Raw genomic sequence first — 18,693 nt, 5'->3', positions numbered from 1 at the left:
CCCAGGGTATTAGAGAGACAAGGTGGGTGAGGTAATATCTTTTATTGAACCAACATTTGTTGGTGAGAGAGACAATTTCAAGCTTTCAAGCTTAAGCATCTCTCTCACCACCAACAGAAGGTCAAAGATGTCAGCAAATTTTTAAAAAGTTGTCAGGCTCTTTGGTACAATTTTTAAGGTTCAGTTTATTTGTGCATACATAGTTCTGACTGAGAAAGAAATTATGTCATTAAAACATTAATGATAAAAGCAAGGCCCTAGTTACTCCTTTGCAACCAAATGTATACTACTTACCAACAGTTGTTGCGTATATATTTAGTTTATGTGTTATTCTAAGCAGCATATTTATATTATTTTTAGTCCATATGCTACAGAAATATTTTCCAGGCACTTGATGCAGAGTAGACCTATTTAAAGTGTTAAGTGTTAAATAATTCTGTTGATCTGCATATGAACTGTGAGATGACGACACAACCTAAGTCAGTAAGTGGTTAGAAATCTACAGCTAATAAGTTGCAGTGTAAATCCTTCAACAAATTACTGGTGATTAAAATGCCGTTAGCACAACAGGTGGTGTTTTCACCATTAGGGGGCTAAAAGCAAAGTACAAATTTGCAAGGTATGGCAAGCAAGATACCCACAGTAAATGGTGTTGCTCTTACCCTTAACCTCTCATATTAAATCTTGTCTCCACTTCCTCACATAAAAGTTTTGATAAATGTGAAACAGTCATTGAAGAATTTGTCTAGATAATAATCTTCGTAAAAAAAGTAGACTGTCTTCAAAAAAAAGTTTAACATAATTATAAGCTTCCCTATTGCTGAATCTGGAAGCCCTTTTAAGTATAAAATATTAGCTAAATATCTATCTAGCTTACATTCTGTTAGATGTCCGACACACCATTTGTTTTAATGGACTAACACATTTTTTCATTTTGATGTCCCGTGTTTACCTGATTAGGAGCTAAAATAATACTAACAAGGTTTGCAAAAAGTATCTTTGTAGTTTGTCATTTGCCAAGATAGCAACTCTGCATTGCATGAACACTCATAGTGAAATCAAAGAGGTATGGATTATTGTTTCTGGTGGTTTGATGTGATCGCATTCAACCAACTAACAAGTGTAAACTCCTCAGGCACTATGCAGCCTTAATATGGACTCACAGACAGTCCCCTGGGGCATTCTGAACTATCTTGCCACCCAGGCAAGCTTGACACTGTGATAGATGGTCATTTTACACCAAAGATCACAAAATAGTCAGGGTACTCCAAGTCCCAAAGGACCAGTCACTTACCTCAGGTCAATTTGCACCTTAGATCTCACACCACAGACAACACTTGTAGACAAACCTCTAGTAAATTAATTAAAGGTTTATTAACAGATGCCATGTCAACACCACCACTTATGTCAGCAAAACTAATGTCACTCAGAGGCGTGAAAAAAACGCTCCCCTGAGCAGTGTTTCACCGGCATAAGTGGTAGTGTGCACAGCACTATGTTGGCGGGAGAGCTTCTCCCACCCATATAGCTACCTCCGCTCCTTGGGCGTGATTTAATTACGTCGACGTGAGAGCGCTCTCCCGTCGGCATAGAGCAGCTACACGAGAGAACTGACAGCAGCTCAGCTGCCTCGGTACAGCTGTGCCACTGTAAGGTCTCTAGTGTAGACAAAGCCTAAGAAAAAGAAATGAGAGTTATTTATGTAGTTGAAACAGGTAAACATACACACACACACGAGTTGCAGTCTTAGGTTTCAGATGGTGGTAGAGTGCTGAAATATGCCATCTCTTTAAGTCCTTTAGGGCTAACTCAGGTTAATCCTGGGGATCTCTTCCTTATGTTTAGGAATCTTTGCCTCTCAGAGTCTGAACTGCATAAAAAAAACTCTAATTCCTTCCGGCCAGGAATTTTTATCCCCATCTGTCTTGAGGCCAAGATGATAGGACGAGCGCTTCTGCATGTCCCCCTCTTCATGGTTGTGTTGGGAGCAATCAACAAAGTTCTTGCTCTTTAATGGCTTACTATGGCCCATTTGGATTCAATAGGTCTTCCTGATGGGCCAGAGATAGCCCCTCCTCATGGGTGGAAACCAGTATTTCACTTGGTGATGTTTCTTTCTTGGCTGGATTTACAGTTTCAGAGAGAACATTTGTACATTACAGAACAAACACTTCAATATTACCTTACTGCATGGGTTAGAGATATTATAAGTGAGATTAATGGACGCAGCAACTTACAAGTATTTCATAAAGTCTGAACACATTGGTACAAGTCTAATACCTATTTTAGCAATGCTAACACATAGGTGAGTCAGACTGGTTTCCAGCTACACATTTGATCGTGTTCACTTGAGGCTTTGGGACCTTGGCATGAGCTGACATCTGGTCTACCAGCGTAACAAATAACAAATGATATGGGTCCTTTTGCATAATGGAAGTAATTAATAATTTTTGGAATATATCTTGATATCAGGTAAACTGGTGTAACTTGCCTCAATCCCAACAAATCAATAACATCTTGGTCTGAAAAGTTGGAAAACCTGGGCAGTCTTTGGGATGACAGTTGCTAAGCGAGTGTTTCATAACTAATGAACACAAAAATCTTAAGCTAAAATACAAACAAGCAATCCTCTGTGGGGGTTTTTTAAGCTTCCTGGCAGTACTATTAGTAGAGGAATTGTTGATCCTCTAGAAAATACCAATGACCAATCTCCTACCACAATCCTCCTGCCTGCCTAACATGTCACCTTCAATATTTCATGCCCCCAGATCAGTTTCCTGCAGCCCGATCTACTTATAATAGATCCTTCAAAGATAAAACTTCTGTTTTGCTTTAAGAAACTGCACCAAGTGTTTAGATAAGTCAAGGTTAAAGGTCATCTTGATTTTATAGACTGCAGTGTTCACTTCAGCATCTCAGGGTCTGAGAATCTATGGATTGTCTGGATGGTGACATGACACTTATCTGCTACCCGACTGCAAGCTGCATTAGCTTATATGTAGAATCGGTTTCCAGGACCACAGCTTTTGTCCCCAGCACCTTATGCCTATTGATGCTGAAGTAAAGATGACTAAATGCAGATGTGAAAGATACCTAGTGCTTACTTAATCAGTGATGCAAGGTGAATTTAGTTTTTGAGGATACATTTTAAACAGACTAACACAAGAGCAAATATGATTAATCATCTATGATGACATTAACCCCAGTTTGGAGGGTCTATTTGAGCCTTTCATGTGGGCCCTAGTTGGGGGTAGAGGGCTTGGCATGAGTGCTCTGCACGGGGTGAATTTTTCACCTATCATACCTACTAGAAAAATCCTTTGCTAAACTAAAATAGATGAGTGTGTGTGACAGCAGGTACCGTGAATCCTAGTGGCATTATGTGCTTACATTAAAGGATACTGCATCCCACAGTAGTTAGAGCCTGATTCTCATCTTACTTAACCAATGGAGATCAGAAGTAACTGCAGTGAAGTCAATTGTTACACCAGTGTAAAAGATCTGTGCAAGTGTGATCAGAACCAACCCTTAATGTTGTATTCCTGTGGCAATATGCTGGGTTAGATTTTTAGTGTCAAGTATTATTTTTACCAAATCATAGTCTTGATTTTCTAGCTATAAGTGAGCTGTAGCTCACGAAAGCTCATGCTCAAATAAATTGGTTAGTCTCTAAGGTGCCACAAGTACTCCTTTTCTTTTTGCGAATACAGACTAACACGGCTGTTCCTCTGAAACCTGTATGGCTTCTGTGTCATGTCTGTAGCAGGGACTAATCAAAATGATTTTCCCTTTTCCTCTGCATTGCAGGGGCATCAGTGTACGTTACTGAGATAAAACTGTTTGTTTTCATTATGTTTCACACACCTATAAGTCATTTGATTTGTTATCTGAGCAGCGTAGATTATGATAAAGCAGAAATCTGGCAATATTAGCACTATACAGTAGGTAGGATGAACATATATTGTTTGCAAAGCAAACATTTCCTTTATGAGTAGCTGACAGAAAAGCCAGGGAATGGGCTTCCTACAGTTTCCTGCACATATTGTGAATGGCACATAAGTACTCTTTATGGATATTTTCTGTCAGTAAACATGCTGTAGTTACACTGAAGAGCTGAAAGAAAAGGAGTACTTGTGGCACCTTAGAGACTGACCAATTTATTTGAGCATGAGCTTTCGTGAGCTACAGCTCACTTCATCGGATGCATACCGTGGAAACTGCAGCAGACTTTATATACACACAGAGAATATGAAACAATACCTCCTCCCACCCCACTGTCCTGCTGGTAATAGCTTATCTAAAGTGATCATCAGGTTGGGCCATTTCCAGCACAAATCCAGGTTTTCTCACCCTCCACCCCCCCACACAAATTCACTCTCCTGCTGGTGCTAGCCCATCCAAAGTGACAACTCTTTACACAATGTGCATGATAATCAAGTTGGGCCATTTCCTGCACAAATCCAGGTTCTCTCACCCCCTCACCCCCCTCCCAAAAACCACACACACAGACTCACTATCCTGCTGGTAATAGCTCATCCAAAGTGACCATTCTCCCTACAATGTGCATGATAATCAAGGTGGGCCATTTCCAATTCATGCACATTGTAGGGAGAATGGTCACTTTGGATGAGCTATTACCAGCAGGATAGTGAGTTTGTGTGTGTGGTTTTTGGGAGGGGGGTGAGGGGGTGAGAGAACCTGGATTTGTGCAGGAAATGGCCCAACTTGATTATCATGCACATTGTGTAAAGAGTTGTCACTTTGGATGGGCTAGCACCAGCAGGAGAGTGAATTTGTGTGGGGGGTGGAGGGTGAGAAAACCTGGATTTGTGCTGGAAATGGCCCAACCTGATGATCACTTTAGATAAGCTATTACCAGCAGGACAGTGGGGTGGGAGGAGGTATTGTTTCATATTCTCTGTGTATATATAAAGTCTGCTGCAGTTTCCACGGTATGCATCCGATGAAGTGAGCTGTAGCTCACGAAAGCTCATGCTCAAATAAATTGGTTAGTCTCTAAGGTGCCACAAGTACTCCTTTTCTTTTTGCGAATACAGACTAACACGGCTGTTACTCTGAAAACTGAAGAGCTGGCAGATGTTAGAGATACACAGACAATGTATAAATTATATTGTTAAAAAAATGATTTTTTTAAAGTTTGAAACTTAGTTCTGTTCGCAAATCACTCTTATATTTGAACAGCTACCTATTTACCTTATATTTAAAGCTACCTATTTGGTCATGCGAATTTCCTTGAAAATACATTATATTCCATTTGTGCCTGATGTTTCCCAAGGGGTTCCTGGGGTTGTGCACCTCTCTACCACCTGCCCTGTCTATGCTTGCTTGGGTCAGCTCCCCTGACACCGCCAGCTTCTAGCAACACAAGCACTGCCTTCCAGGCCTCCACAGGCCTTGCTCTCTGTACAGGTCAACAATAGGCATACTCCAACACCTGCATCATCCAAGCATCTCCTGGGAGTGCCCTGCCCCTGATCCACTGGGCACTCTCAGACTTCCCAGGTCCTCTGTTCCCAAAGAAACAGTACACCACAGCTTACCAGTTACACCATAGAACACAGCTTCGCTTAACACACATCACTTAGATTTGTTTATTGAGAAAGCAAGTTTCTGTAACAAAGAACAGGGATTCAATGATAGCAAGTTGAAATGTTGGAAACGAAGGGTTACATATAAAATAAAATCATAGCACACATGCTAGAGCCTAAACTTAACTTCCTGTCATTGTCATTTCATACAGAGCAAAAGGTCACCCAAAATCCTTCCAGCACATTAGAGCCAGGTGTGGCTGTGATCTTCCATTTATGAGGGAAGCACACTGTCATGTTGACTCCTCAGTGGAAAGATACGGAGTTTGTCTGTGTCTCTGCAGTTGTAGTCCAAAAATCCATTGTCTTCACTTGCAAACAGGATAATCCTTGCTGCATCTGTTTTCCTGTCTAGGATCTACCCCGGAGACTTTGCAGTCACTTGATAAGCATTTTGCTCAGACCATAAAATTAGGCGTGACATATACAATAATCAGTGTACATGTAGACGGATAGATAAACATCTTCTGCCTGAAAAAAATCTGTTTCTCACCTTTTGGTGACCAGTCCCAAGTCACAGACCTTAAGGACATAATTATCAATGTAGATATACATAACTCTTTTTATATTATCCACACATAAGATTCACAATTATTATGAGGACCAGTGTGACACAGGCTTTCAGTAGAGACCTATGTGACACTCACTGGCAAAATAGTATGTAGATACCAGACCAATGGGATCCCGGTAACCCTTATGCATCCCTATGCCATCTGCCATTTGGAACCAAGAGGTCCCGGGTTCACAGTGCCCTTTCTGGTTTTGGTGCTTGAGTACAGAGATATAACCATGCTCCAGCAATGATCTAGGAAGACTATAAGCAGAGCTGTGTTCATTTTTTTTTCTTCCCCTGCTTTGTGGCCCCTCGCAACTGTAGTGATTAGATCAATTTTCCATTTTATCTATCTATCACTTCCCTCTTGGCTCAAGTACAGTAGCTTGGATTCAGAGTAGCAGCCGTGTTAGTCTGTATTCGCAAAAAGAAAAGGAGTACTTGTGGCACCTTAGAGACTAACAAATTTATTTGAGCATAAGCTTTCATGAGCTACAGCTCACTTCATCTGATGTGATTTATTTTCCCTCACTACTAGTACTGCACATCTGCCACTTCTGTCCGGGGCATAATGTGAGTTTGGAATTTGGCCCTTGTCTTTATACATTTCAGACATGTCTACACTAGACAAAAAGCTTGAGGTAAGGTACTTTGTCCTTCATGTGAAGTTGCTCGTAAGTCTGTGAAGGTTGGACCCCACACCAAAGCTGAATCTGCTGAGACATTCAGAAGTGCCACCAGAAGCCAGATTGCTCTTCTGGAGAAGCAGAAATCTGTGAGAACATCTGCTGATGTCCTAATTCCTCCCTTTTTTTAGCTGCAGGAGTTTTTAGGGCATTTGCAAGTATCAACCCAATCTCCACAGGAGGCCTTAAGATATTGGGGAGTGGGGGGGAGGGGCAGAGAACAGCCACAAGGGGCATGCCCCTGGCAGGTGGCAGCACAGTAAAGTACATGAACACGCATAGATGTGGCACTAAGCACATCAACCTATGTATTTTTGAGGGCAACAAGTTTTTTTTTTCTATTTAAAATGGCACAACAGGTATTTGTAAACCATATTTCTGTCTGTAAACTGTAGCCTCCTCACCCCAGCAGTTTGCATCAGTGATATTATTACATTGAGAAATGTAGTACGATATCACTGAAACGAGCTGAGGTGACTTATCATCCAGGAACATAAACAGATGTGGACTTTTTTCTGAACAATAAGAAAAAGTAAAAGACAAAGGAATAATTCTATGAGCATATGATTTGCCAAACACACTCCTATCTGTGACCCAAAAGCAGTCATAGTAGGTGCCAGAATGCTGGCTGGCAGAAGGCCCATCCAGAGCTTCCCTGAACCCCCTTATGAGCACAAATAAACCACTCAGATGGGTTATATTTAGGGGTCATTCCCAGGTCAGGGTTATAGTTGTGTATCTGTACAGATTAATGCCTCACCCCTATGCCTTGCTCCAGAAGGAAAGTAGGAATATGATGGGCTGAGCTTTCCAGATAAAGAGAGAAAGTGGAAGCCTTTTATGTACTTCGATTTTCCCACTACACCTATCCCAGGCCCAAGGATATTACACAATTTATAGAAAACTATTTTGATAAAATATTAAAGCAGGTCTCGATATAAACCCTGCACTCTCAGATCATGGAAGTAAAACCACAGACCTCGTACAATATCCTCCATGTTTTCTGATATAAAGCACCTGTAGAGCAATCTCTCTCCAGGCTTGGGGGAAGGCTGGGACTGCAGTGGAAAGATTTTGCCAGCACTCCTTTTACAGTGTATGAAGTTTCTGGTATGAGCCTATGCACAATGGTCTGCCAGAATTCAAGCCAAAAGCTTTTTGTTAAGATCTTTGTATAACATTTCTAAGCCTGGCCTCTGATAGACAGAAGTTGGGTCATGGAATCAGTACTTGTTTCTTCCCCTAGAAATCATAATTAACAGGTCAAGTAATAAATCTGCCGAGTTGACCAGGTGATAGTTTGTGTTGGTGTGCTGTAAAATAATTTTGAGCTGTCAAGCTCCTTCCTAATTTTAAAATAAATTATTGAAATTCCATGGCTGTGGAGGCGAAGTGCTTTTTTCATTAAAAGGGAATGCCTCCTTCCACAGTGAATACCCAAAGGTTACTCTCACTGGTATGCACTAACACAGTTACATTACAAAGACAGCATGTGAACTATAGGATTATTTTTATTGTTATAACATACCCTCTAACCTCATTAAGAAATACATGCTTCTGCATTATTTATTTCCTACTAATTTCCTCGCTTCCCCCTCTCTCTTTTTGTGCTTTAGCAGATATGCTGGCCTTTATTTCATACCACCAGTGGTACATTGATCAATGATAGCAGTGATTTTCATATGTAAATATGCAAGAAACCTCCCTGAGTTCATAACCTGCACTGTTTTTCTCACCAGTGCACCATACCTGTAATTCCATGCCGATGAGCAAGTTGATACTTCCCTTTATTTTCTAATTGGAATTAAAAGTTATTCAACCATATGTCTCCCTTTATCAATGTAAATAATTTTGTAAACAAGGAATATGGATGTGTCTGTCATTCTAGGTATTTAAAATAGCAAGTGTTTGTAATTTCTTTTAAATGAAGCCATTAATGATCTGCTGCTGTGAGGTGCTGTTTTTCCCCAACTCCCACTGACTTCAGCAGGGGCTGAGGGTGCTCAGCGCCCAGAAGAATCAGTCTGCATAGAGCCAAGTAGAATTTTTGTTCTTAGATTCCGGGGATACCCCTAAAACTTATATGTGAACATTTTTTTAAAAAGTGATTGTTAGCTCAGTAGTATTTTGGCCATCTGCACTCATGATAGCTAAACCTCTTCTTGATTCAGATTCTTGGGGGAAAATGTAATGCTAGGAACCATGAGGCCTCATTCAGAAAGAGCCTGTAAAGAAAAACATATGGTTTGTCCCTTACAGACCATACAGAGTTATTTAAAACTTTGTGTAGTTGCTAATCTAGAACGGATTGTCACTGCTGTTCCTTAGACATGCAGGGGAGTGAGAGGGGACAAGACCCTCCTTACTCCCTACTCAGCTGTGTTCAGATTGCGACTGACCATGGTGGGAGAGAGCAGGGGCTACTTACCTGTTATTCCGGTCTGCAGATAAATGGGCAGGGAGGGTACAGGGAATGAAAGCCCACCTACTTCACCCCATCTACTCCCTGAATCCACCATGATGTTAGTCTTGCCATGGTGGATTTTTGTTTCATAAATTGCATCATAATCTAGGGTCATGTTAACAGTCCTTAGCTTCATAAAAACAAGATTTGCAGCTTTCAAGTTTGTTTTTCTCAAACTACGTGAAGCTTTGCTCCAAGAAGTATGCTGATGGAAATAATCCCTGATTAATTAATCATCCCTAATTAATCTCTCTATAGTTGTTGGATCACAGCTGGAAATCCCTGAAGGATCAGGGAAAATACTATTAAAAGTAAACTGATTTTATTGTAATAAATTTCAATTAAATGAAGAATAATCTAATATGCTTTCATCTGTTAAAGGGTGAACCAGGTTTCATTGGTCCACAGGGAGAACCTGGATTACCAGGGTTACCAGGAACAAAGGTAAGTTTAGTTTCTACCACACACTCGTCCATATTATATTGGGTTCTTTTGTGTTAATGACCAAAAAAAAGTTAGTGAAGTTGAGGGTCTATAATCAGTCATTTAAGGATGAAAATCCTTATAAGAATGTGGTACTTGTAAAAAAACTGCCAAAAAGTTTAGAGTTCAGGTTAAAACTTTAAAGTATGCCCAAAATTTGGAAATATTAAAATTAATGCTTTGGGTACCCAGGTTACTTTAAATTGGCCTACAGCGTGCCCTGAGAAAACCAGAAAGTCAGAGTACTTAATCATTCATAGGCGTCTCAAGCTCCTTAGCTGCCTTAGTCAACGTAGCCTCTCTAAAGCTACCGAATGCCTAAATTAGGCCATGAGAGCCAACATGCCAGTATGGACAATCTATCTTAATAACTATTAAGAAATGGACTCCAAGCAATGAACCTTTGATCCTGTGCACTAGATCTTGAATATATAAATCCATTAATAAAAACATTGTTCTTCCTCTCTCCTTCTGTCTGTTCTTTTGCAACTGAGTGGGAAATAAAGTTAAAAGAATTTTTGAAGTCTTGTGGACTCACCAATTGAGAGCCAAATTTTGTGAACCTATTGTCCCATTCACTTCAGATTTGGAAGAAAAAAACAGAACTCCAGACCAATTCTGAAGCCAACTTTCCATTTTTAAAATGTTGTATGTGTTTTAAGGTAATGCTGGAGAATGCAAAACAAGCTTTGAATGGAAAGTTTCAGTCTTAACTATGGAGTGGTGCTGTTTCTGTCCTTTTCTATGAGAGGACATGATTTATTCCTAGGCTTCTAGAGTCCCTAATTGCTTCATTAGCCATCCCCACCCCTTAAATGCAGACCCCAACTCAGTATTCTACACCTGTATTACTTCTAGATATGACTACTACAATGAACTTTACCTTGGGCGAAGTGTGGAAAGCACTCCACAGCTCTCACTTGTGCAGAATACAGCTGCTCACCTAACCAGGGTGAGCCAGCAAAAGTGATTTGTTTGCTACACCGGCTGCCAATAGGCTCCTGAAAGGCCACCTCTTCATTTCTTACCCATCACATGACCTACACTCATTTAGATCACTGGAACTAACTCACCCCAGGATTGTGAGAAGGGAAGTAAGAGGCAGCACTACTTTAACTTTGCTCCCTTCAGTCTATGTCTTATTCTGGTCTTTTGTTACATACTGTTTCTCAGATAATACAGTCTTGTTCAACGGAAAATGACTCAGATTAAGTTACAGAAAACATCCACTTCTGCTTTCAGGAATGCTGTAAATTTACCTAGGAAAAATGTTCTCCATCTCATTATAGCTCTCACATGAGCTTGAAAGTACATCCTATTTAGTTTTTCTGAACTGACTTTGTACTATACTAAAGGTTGCCTGTGGTTTGTGATGCGTACATACATGTGTGTTGTAATCTTTGACAGGGTGAAAGAGGAGAAGCAGGGCCTCCTGGAAAGGGTGAGCGAGGTGAACCTGGAGTTCCTGGGCCAAAGGTCAGCCTGATTTAACACTGGCATTTCAATAATTGCTTCGAATAACCAGAACAAAACTTTGCAAATGAGCTTTAAAGGAGAACAAGGTAAATTCATCCCTGTACACTGCTACTAGTCAGGCAGCTAGCCTCTGCCACCATGGCTCCACTGCTATTTTTAGTGTGTTAGATCAATCACAGCTAGTGTGTGGACATCTGCCTGAGCTGGAAATTATATCTCCGGCTGCAGTATAGACATACCGACAGTTTAGTCCAGAAGTCAGTGGTAGTATAATGTTCAGAACTGCAGAATTAGGCCCTAAGTGGAATCCATTGTTTGGACTGAAGGAGACAGATCCTCAGATGGTAGAAACTGTGATGGAGCTATGGCAATTGACAAAAGATGAAGCTCTGCCCTGATGTGTCTATAAGCACCCTAGTTTGAGCTTTTTGAACACTGTGACCTTTCAAGTTCAGAGAAAATCCATTTTGCTTCTTGTTTTCTAATTTTGTAAGAAAAAATAAAGAAATAATCCTCAATACATTTTAATATCTTCCGAGCATTTTCTACTGGATTGGTGCTTAAGTTTTCTACTCTTAGCATATCTTTAAATGGTTGTCCGGCTTCTCTGTCAGGTAGATTTTTATTCATCTATACTTCCTGGGAAAACTGTTGTGGTAACACTTTGTTTTAGCAGTACTATCCTGTAAACACTTAGCGGGTCTATTAACCTCTCAGTTCTTGGTGGGCCTAGCAGTACAGTTGGCACCCCCTGCAAGGCAAAATTATTTGTGCCAGCCGTCTGCAAGAATCAGTAAGAGAATAGTTGGTGGAATTCCTGTGGAAGAAGGGAACCGACAGTGTGAGCGCATTGATCCTAATTCATTATTCTGGGTGCTAAACTAGATGGATTCATGAGGTTGTTCATAGAAAATAAAGTGTTTCCACTGCTCTCTACTACTAATAGCCAGAACTAATTTCTCTTTTCCTCTGCTCTTTCCTTTCTCTCTTTTTTCTTCTGCCCATCTTCTATGTCTTCCTCACACAGGGGAAATCAGGCGAATCTGGAACTAGAGGCCCAAAGGGGTCAAAGGTCAGTGTCAACTGAATTGCCTCTTTTGGTGTAACATGAAGATTTCCAGGGCAAATTATTAGTAATATCACATCAACTTTGATCTAGAAAGAAATGATAACTGATCCTGCAGGCTTCATACAAGCAAAACTCCCAGGGATTTCACTGGGCTTTTTAACTGTAAGGTCTGCAGAATCAAGTGCTATATATTTTGTACACCATGATTGTGCTCTTTCTTTCTCTGTTGTAACATCTTAAAATGATTAGTCTCTTTTTTTGTCTGTTCTCTTTTTCCATGTACCTGCTTTATCTCTCTCTGTTTGACAGTTGTGTTTTAATCCATTTTCTTTGGGATTGGAGGAAAGAGCTATTAAAATTGGTACTTTCTACCTTTTGCTGATCCAATAGCCATTGAAAAGTATTTGATTTAAATATAATTTCTTATTGTTATTCTGCTGATGTTTTGTAGGGGGTTCGTGGCTGTTTATTTTGAATCTTGGGCATGAGATGTACCAGGCTTGGGTGTCTCAGATTTGTCTTCTAGATAGTTGAAAAACTACCAAGGACCTTGGCAAAAAGTTAAAGCTTCAATACCATAGTGTATACAAAATCAGTGGAAGTAAAAATTTTCAATGGATTTGCAATATTTTTTGCAAAATCTTACTAGTGTCTGCCAGTTTATACTATGAGGTCCACACAAAATAAAACTGGAATATTTATTCTTTTGTTTAATTAAATGACTTTGAGAGAACAAAGCTGTGCTGAGAATCATTTCTATATTGCTTGCAATGTCAACCCTCAATTGGCAGTATATCTCCATTTGGCAAAACACATAAGCACACAATTAAAGTTAAGTAAGTGCTTCAGTCCCATTGACTTCACAAAGTTAAGCATATGCTCATAGTGAATAATAAAATATAAAAAGTGGTTCACAGAACCAAGGTGGTGTAAACAACAATTAAATACTCCTGATTTCTTTTCCTCCTTATGCTGAAGAACTTGGTCTCCACTGGAATATTATTCACAGAATAATGTGTTTTTTTAGGTCTTGTCTACACTACAGAGTTAGGTCAATGTAACTATGGAAGTGTCTACGCTTAATTTTTGCTCCCACTGATGTAACTCGCCTGCCACACCAACTTAATAACACCACCTCCACAAGCAGTGTGGAGTCAAGGTCAATGTAATTAGATCGACACAGCGTGAGTGTAGAACACATTGCTTCCGTTGGCTGTTACTGGCTTTCAGGAGCCATCCCACAATCAAAACAGGCACTCCTGTTGAGGACGTGCACCGCCGACACAAGAAGCAAAGTGTAGACACGCGCAGGGAATGTAATTACTGTGGCAGCTGTATGCTGACGTAAGTTAGGTCAACTTTACTTTGTAGTGTAGACCTGGCCTTAGTGCCTGATCCTACACCAAGTCAATGGAATTTTCACCACTAAATTCAGTGTGTGCAGGATGATCTTAGTAGCACTTTTCACCCATAGGTTGTCAGCATTGACTTTCACAAAAGGGAGCCCTTGGGAGGGGCGGGAGGTTGATAAAGGTGTTTGCTTGTCAAAAGAGAGAGAGAGAGAGATGATAAGCACTACTTCTGAGACCTCCATCATTGTAGTATCTGATCACCTCCCTGATATTCTGGTGGGTACCCACACAACATCGCAATGAAGTAGAGAAGTATTATTTTTATTCCCCTTTCAGAGAAAGGCCACCGAGGCACAGCTGACCAGTTTTCAAAGGTATTGAGGCACCTAAAGATGCAGAAAGGTGCACAATGGGATTTTCAAAAGTGCCTGAGCAGATTAGTCACCTAATTCCCAATGGGACTTAGTCACCTGAGCACTTTTGAAAATCTATCGAGGGACCCGTCTGCATTTTTAGGCAACTAAATACCTTTGGAAATCTGGCCCAGAGGGGCTACGTGACTGCCCAGACTTACACAGGAACTGTGTGGAAGAACAGGGAAATGAACTCAGATTTTTAAGCAATACGCCAGTGCCCTAGCCACATGTCCACCAGCCCTCTCCTGTTGCAGAGAAGATGACATGGGATATAGAGCCAGATGGCAGAAATGTTAGTATCTCCTCCCACTATGCACCTCTCTTTTTTTCTCGTATCATCAGTGAATTAATAATCCTTGTCCATACCAGAATCACAAAAGCAAGTATAGATCCAAACAGGAGTAAGAGTAGCAGTATTTAATTGAATTTACTGACACGACTGACAAACAAGAAAGTTTGTTGTGGACGTGACTGTGAATGTGAAATAAGTCCCAAGCACTAGATTTCAGATTCTGAAGACAAGGTTCACTCACAGAGTTTGCCCTTATGGATAAAGTTTTCTCCACCCTTCTGAGCTTATTAGTGACAGCCAGGAGGAAAAAGATGAGAGTGAGATGATAAAGATCTTTATTCCATCTGGGATACTAGGGCAAAGAAATCATTACATGTTGACAACGATGATGTGGTGGTCAGAGAGGCAGTGGCTGAGGAAAGAAGTTCTGCAACCCCAATGGGAATAATGAGCACACAAAGAAATGCATGTGTGGTTTGAAAAATCCCTTTTGAAGAAGTTGTGTGGCAATTGCTGAGGGTTATGTCTACACAGCAGTTAAACACACGTGGCTGGTCCAGGTCAGCTTACTCAGGCTCACAGGGCTTGGGCTGTGGGGCTGTAAAATTGCAGTGTCGAAATTTGGACTCTGGGACTCCGTGAGGGGAGAGGGTCCCAAACATCTACACCATAATTTTACAGCCCTGCAGCTCAAGCCCTGTGAGCCTGAGTCAGCAACACAGACCAGCCACAAGTGTTTAATTGCTGTGTAGACATACCCTGAATGACTTACCCCTTGAGCTTTCTTGTAAAGCTTCTGATAGTGGGGTATCTATGCTATCAAGAATGGGGAAGTTGTTTAAATGACTGAATTTGCAGTCTGCCTTTTATTTGATCCTTTGTTATTTCCAAAGCAACCCCGGTAATGTATTATATAGTAAATGCTACATACAAAGAGCCAAACTCTGTTCTCAGTTGCAACAGTCTCAATCCTTACGTTCCATTGACTTCAGTGGAGTTACCCTATGTAACTAAAACCCATATTCTATTTGTTTATAACCCATGTCAAGTTTTTTTGTTTTGTTTTTTAAAATAAAGTATATGCTCAACTTGGACAGTAATAAAAATATTTAAACTACCAACAATAAAAACTATTGGACAGATTGTTTATATTTTTTTGCTTACGAATATTACTTTTCCATAGGGTCATCCTGGAGACAAAGGTGATTCAGGAGCAATAGGTCCTAGGGTAAGTGTACTTCATTTTAACCTGTCCAATGGAAATCTCAATTGTTACATGTAGGCCACATCAACAACTACAGGTGAAAGTGAGTTAGCACCAGCTATGGTTAAACATGATTGTTGGTAACATAGTTGTGGCATGAAGAGGGTTTCTAACAGGAGTTCAGTGTCAACAGGGAAATCTATGTTATAAATCATACTCTAGATGCCTAGAAGATTAGTAATATCTTTTAGTGGACCAACTTCTGTTGGTGAGAGAGGCAAGTTTTTGAGCTCTGTGTGAGCTCACCCACCTTGTCACTCTAGGATCCTGGAATCGACACAGCTACAACAGCACTGCATAGAAGATTAGTCATCCTTCAGTGCTGTTTGGCAAATATTTGCTCTGCTGTGGCAATCACTTGATTTCCAGGTGAAGTTTAAAGTGTTGGTATGGATCTATCTTATAAAATCCTAAATTGTCTGGATCCCACCTTTCTGGAAGATCCCCTCTCCCCCAGACTTTCTCTAAGGAAGGGAGAGAGTTGATTGGGAAGCTGCCTGAGAGGATAGCGGGATTCTGGATTGGACGATGATGTTTGAGATTTGCAAAATTTCATAGGTGGGGTGTGGTTTTTACTTGAATGATCCAAGAGAGTAGGCCTGACACAGCACCTTCTTTCAGTGTTTTATCTAAATAGTTTTATATAGCGGTGTTACTGTTTGGAGCACAATTCACTGTGTTATGATTTACTCATTCATATTTATGTTTTTTAAAATGTTTGTTCCTCTTAAAACAACCTTTGGTTTTAGACTAACTTTTGCAGTCTGTGATTCATTGAAAATGCTATAAAATGATAAAATGTACTGTACCAAGATCTACAAAAAAAGTTCAGGGAACAAATGTGAATGAATAAATAGTGCAAGTGTCAGAAAACAACCCTTCTCTACAGTACGTCATGGAAACCGTACAGAAAACATGCTTACGATAATTGTGTTTAAATAGCATTGTTGCTAGCACAGACTCAGCTGCAATGTGAAAGAGGCTTGGGTCAATATTTCTTTTCATAGAATGAGTTTCACGCTTCTGAAAACCTCTTTAATTAAAATATAAAAATATGAGAAAGAAACTAATGAGTTATGGGGCCCAAATGGAAACACAAGATTCAGATCTAAACTTTGCTTCTGGTTCTAATCTCTATCGTGGGCCAACCAAAACCTGGATCTTAGCAACCCTGAACTTTTCAGCGCAGGGAGATCTTTCAAACAAATGCTGATTATAGAATGAAACAGTCTCAGACAGACTAAGAGAGACGAGGATAGAACAATCAGTCACTAAGAGTTTGTGTGCTTGATTCAAATAATGTAGTGTTTGGGTGATATGTTACAGGGCCCGCCTGGACAAAAGGGAGATCAAGGTGCAACAGAGATAATTGACTACAATGGCAATATCCATGAAGCTCTGCAGGTATGTGAGCATAAAGAAGCTCAAATAATTAAATACTGAAAGAACAACTCTTTGGCATAATTATACTTTTGTTTTGCACAGGACATGAAATTACTCCACCATAGTATCTTAAAGATTTGCTGGAAATATTAATTAGGAATCTCTTGTGCTTGGAAGCTAGATTTTCTTGCTGGTGTTAGACAAAGAGTTTCCTTGATGCAATGGTGAGGGAATTAGCTCTATATATTCCTTGGACTGTATTGACATCATCTGATGAGGACAGAACTGATTCACTGCTGGCTCCACAGCTTTTAGTGCTGAATTCATCTAATAAACCACTTACACAGATCCCACAGAAGTGTCTGCTTTTCAGTTCAAGTAGAATAATATTGACCGTCTCTCTTTGTCTTTGTCTTTTTCTTCTCCTCCTCCTCTTACTCTTTCCACAAAATGTAAAGAGCAGAAACTTTGAGGTTTGGAAACCAACTCACTTGACTCCATTAGCAAGCTGTGGATTCAATCAGCATCTTGAATTAGGATCCTTAGCAGTAAATATATTAAATAGACTTAAGCATTGGCCGCCTTATTTACTCAGCCCTAGAAAAATAAGTGTTTTACATAAAGGGTGAGTGAATGTTCACATGAAAGCCAAGTGTATCAGGGTGACTTGCAAGCTATGAGAATGGTATTTGGTGGTCTTGCTAACTACCAGTTCAGTCCTATGAGATGGAAGCACTCACCCGCAATTTTCATTGTGCCAAATTCTTGGAGGTTCTGGGACTTTTAACTTAAATAGGAGTTTGTAGGAATTTTCAGTATTCAGTGGGTTCTCAGTACCTCTCAGAATGTAAGTAGAAGTTGACAGAGTTCACAGGATCCAGTCCCTCTGTCTGAATGAATTTTTATACAATTTGGGAAGACATCATAAAGAAGCCTGGAGGACTCAGACCAATTTACAGTTGTTCAAGTTTGTGCCTCCCATTGCATTTCATGTGTCACTGGAGAATGAGACATCTTAGTCCATCAACACAGAAAACGATGGTATAGAAATTATCACCACAGTTCAAGCAAGAACCCTGCAGAGTTTATGTATCTTTGACTTAGAGGACCAGACACAAAATACATAAGTGAGTCTCTCTTTGGGTCTGCTCCTAGTCCTCACAGAGACAAAAGCGAATAGCTGAAGTGGAAATTTTACCTTTGGAGGAACTGCAGGATCAGGTGCTTTATGTATTAAAATTTTAAATATATAGTTAGAAATGAACACTGAAAATTAAATTAAATATATAGCTAGAAATGAATGTGAAAACTGTAAATTACTGCATTTGGTATAATTAATTTAGTTATTTGTCCTGTAAATTAGCAGAATTGAATTTTTCTTCCATTTTAAAATTCTTTAAATACTTCCATATATAGGGTGAATGCAAATGCACCACCATATAAAATGCCATCTGCTAGAGATTTTGGTTCCAAAGTTAGCTTGTGTTGATATGATTCTAGTTTTATAAAAAAATGTTCTTTATTGTGCTATTCTCTATAAAATAGTGTATGATTATATGCCTATTAAACTGAATAAGACTAAATCTTACATTTAGATAGACACATTAGATGTATAAACATCTTTGCTGACACATAGTAAAAGCATT

The 18,693-nt window shown here is 39.9% G+C and overlaps 1 protein-coding gene across 1 annotated transcript in view; it reads left to right on the top strand.

Annotated features, from left to right (window-relative positions):
* The window catches only part of COL25A1 (collagen type XXV alpha 1 chain), a 427,499-nt gene that overhangs the window by 361,363 nt on the left and 47,443 nt on the right, over positions 1–18,693 (top strand). Inside the window, exons 19-23 of the mRNA XM_075127572.1 lie at positions 9,694–9,756; positions 11,203–11,271; positions 12,299–12,343; positions 15,584–15,628; positions 16,991–17,068. Coding sequence (XP_074983673.1) covers positions 9,694–9,756; positions 11,203–11,271; positions 12,299–12,343; positions 15,584–15,628; positions 16,991–17,068 — 300 coding nt within the window. The remainder of the gene's footprint in view (positions 1–9,693; positions 9,757–11,202; positions 11,272–12,298; positions 12,344–15,583; positions 15,629–16,990; positions 17,069–18,693) is intronic.

This window comes from Caretta caretta, chromosome 4 (assembly GCF_965140235.1).
Source record: "Caretta caretta isolate rCarCar2 chromosome 4, rCarCar1.hap1, whole genome shotgun sequence".
In the NCBI taxonomy this organism is placed as follows: Eukaryota; Metazoa; Chordata; order Testudines; family Cheloniidae; genus Caretta; species Caretta caretta.
The sequence above is the reverse complement of the archived record's forward strand: the minus strand, read 5'-3'. Positions and strand labels throughout refer to the sequence as shown.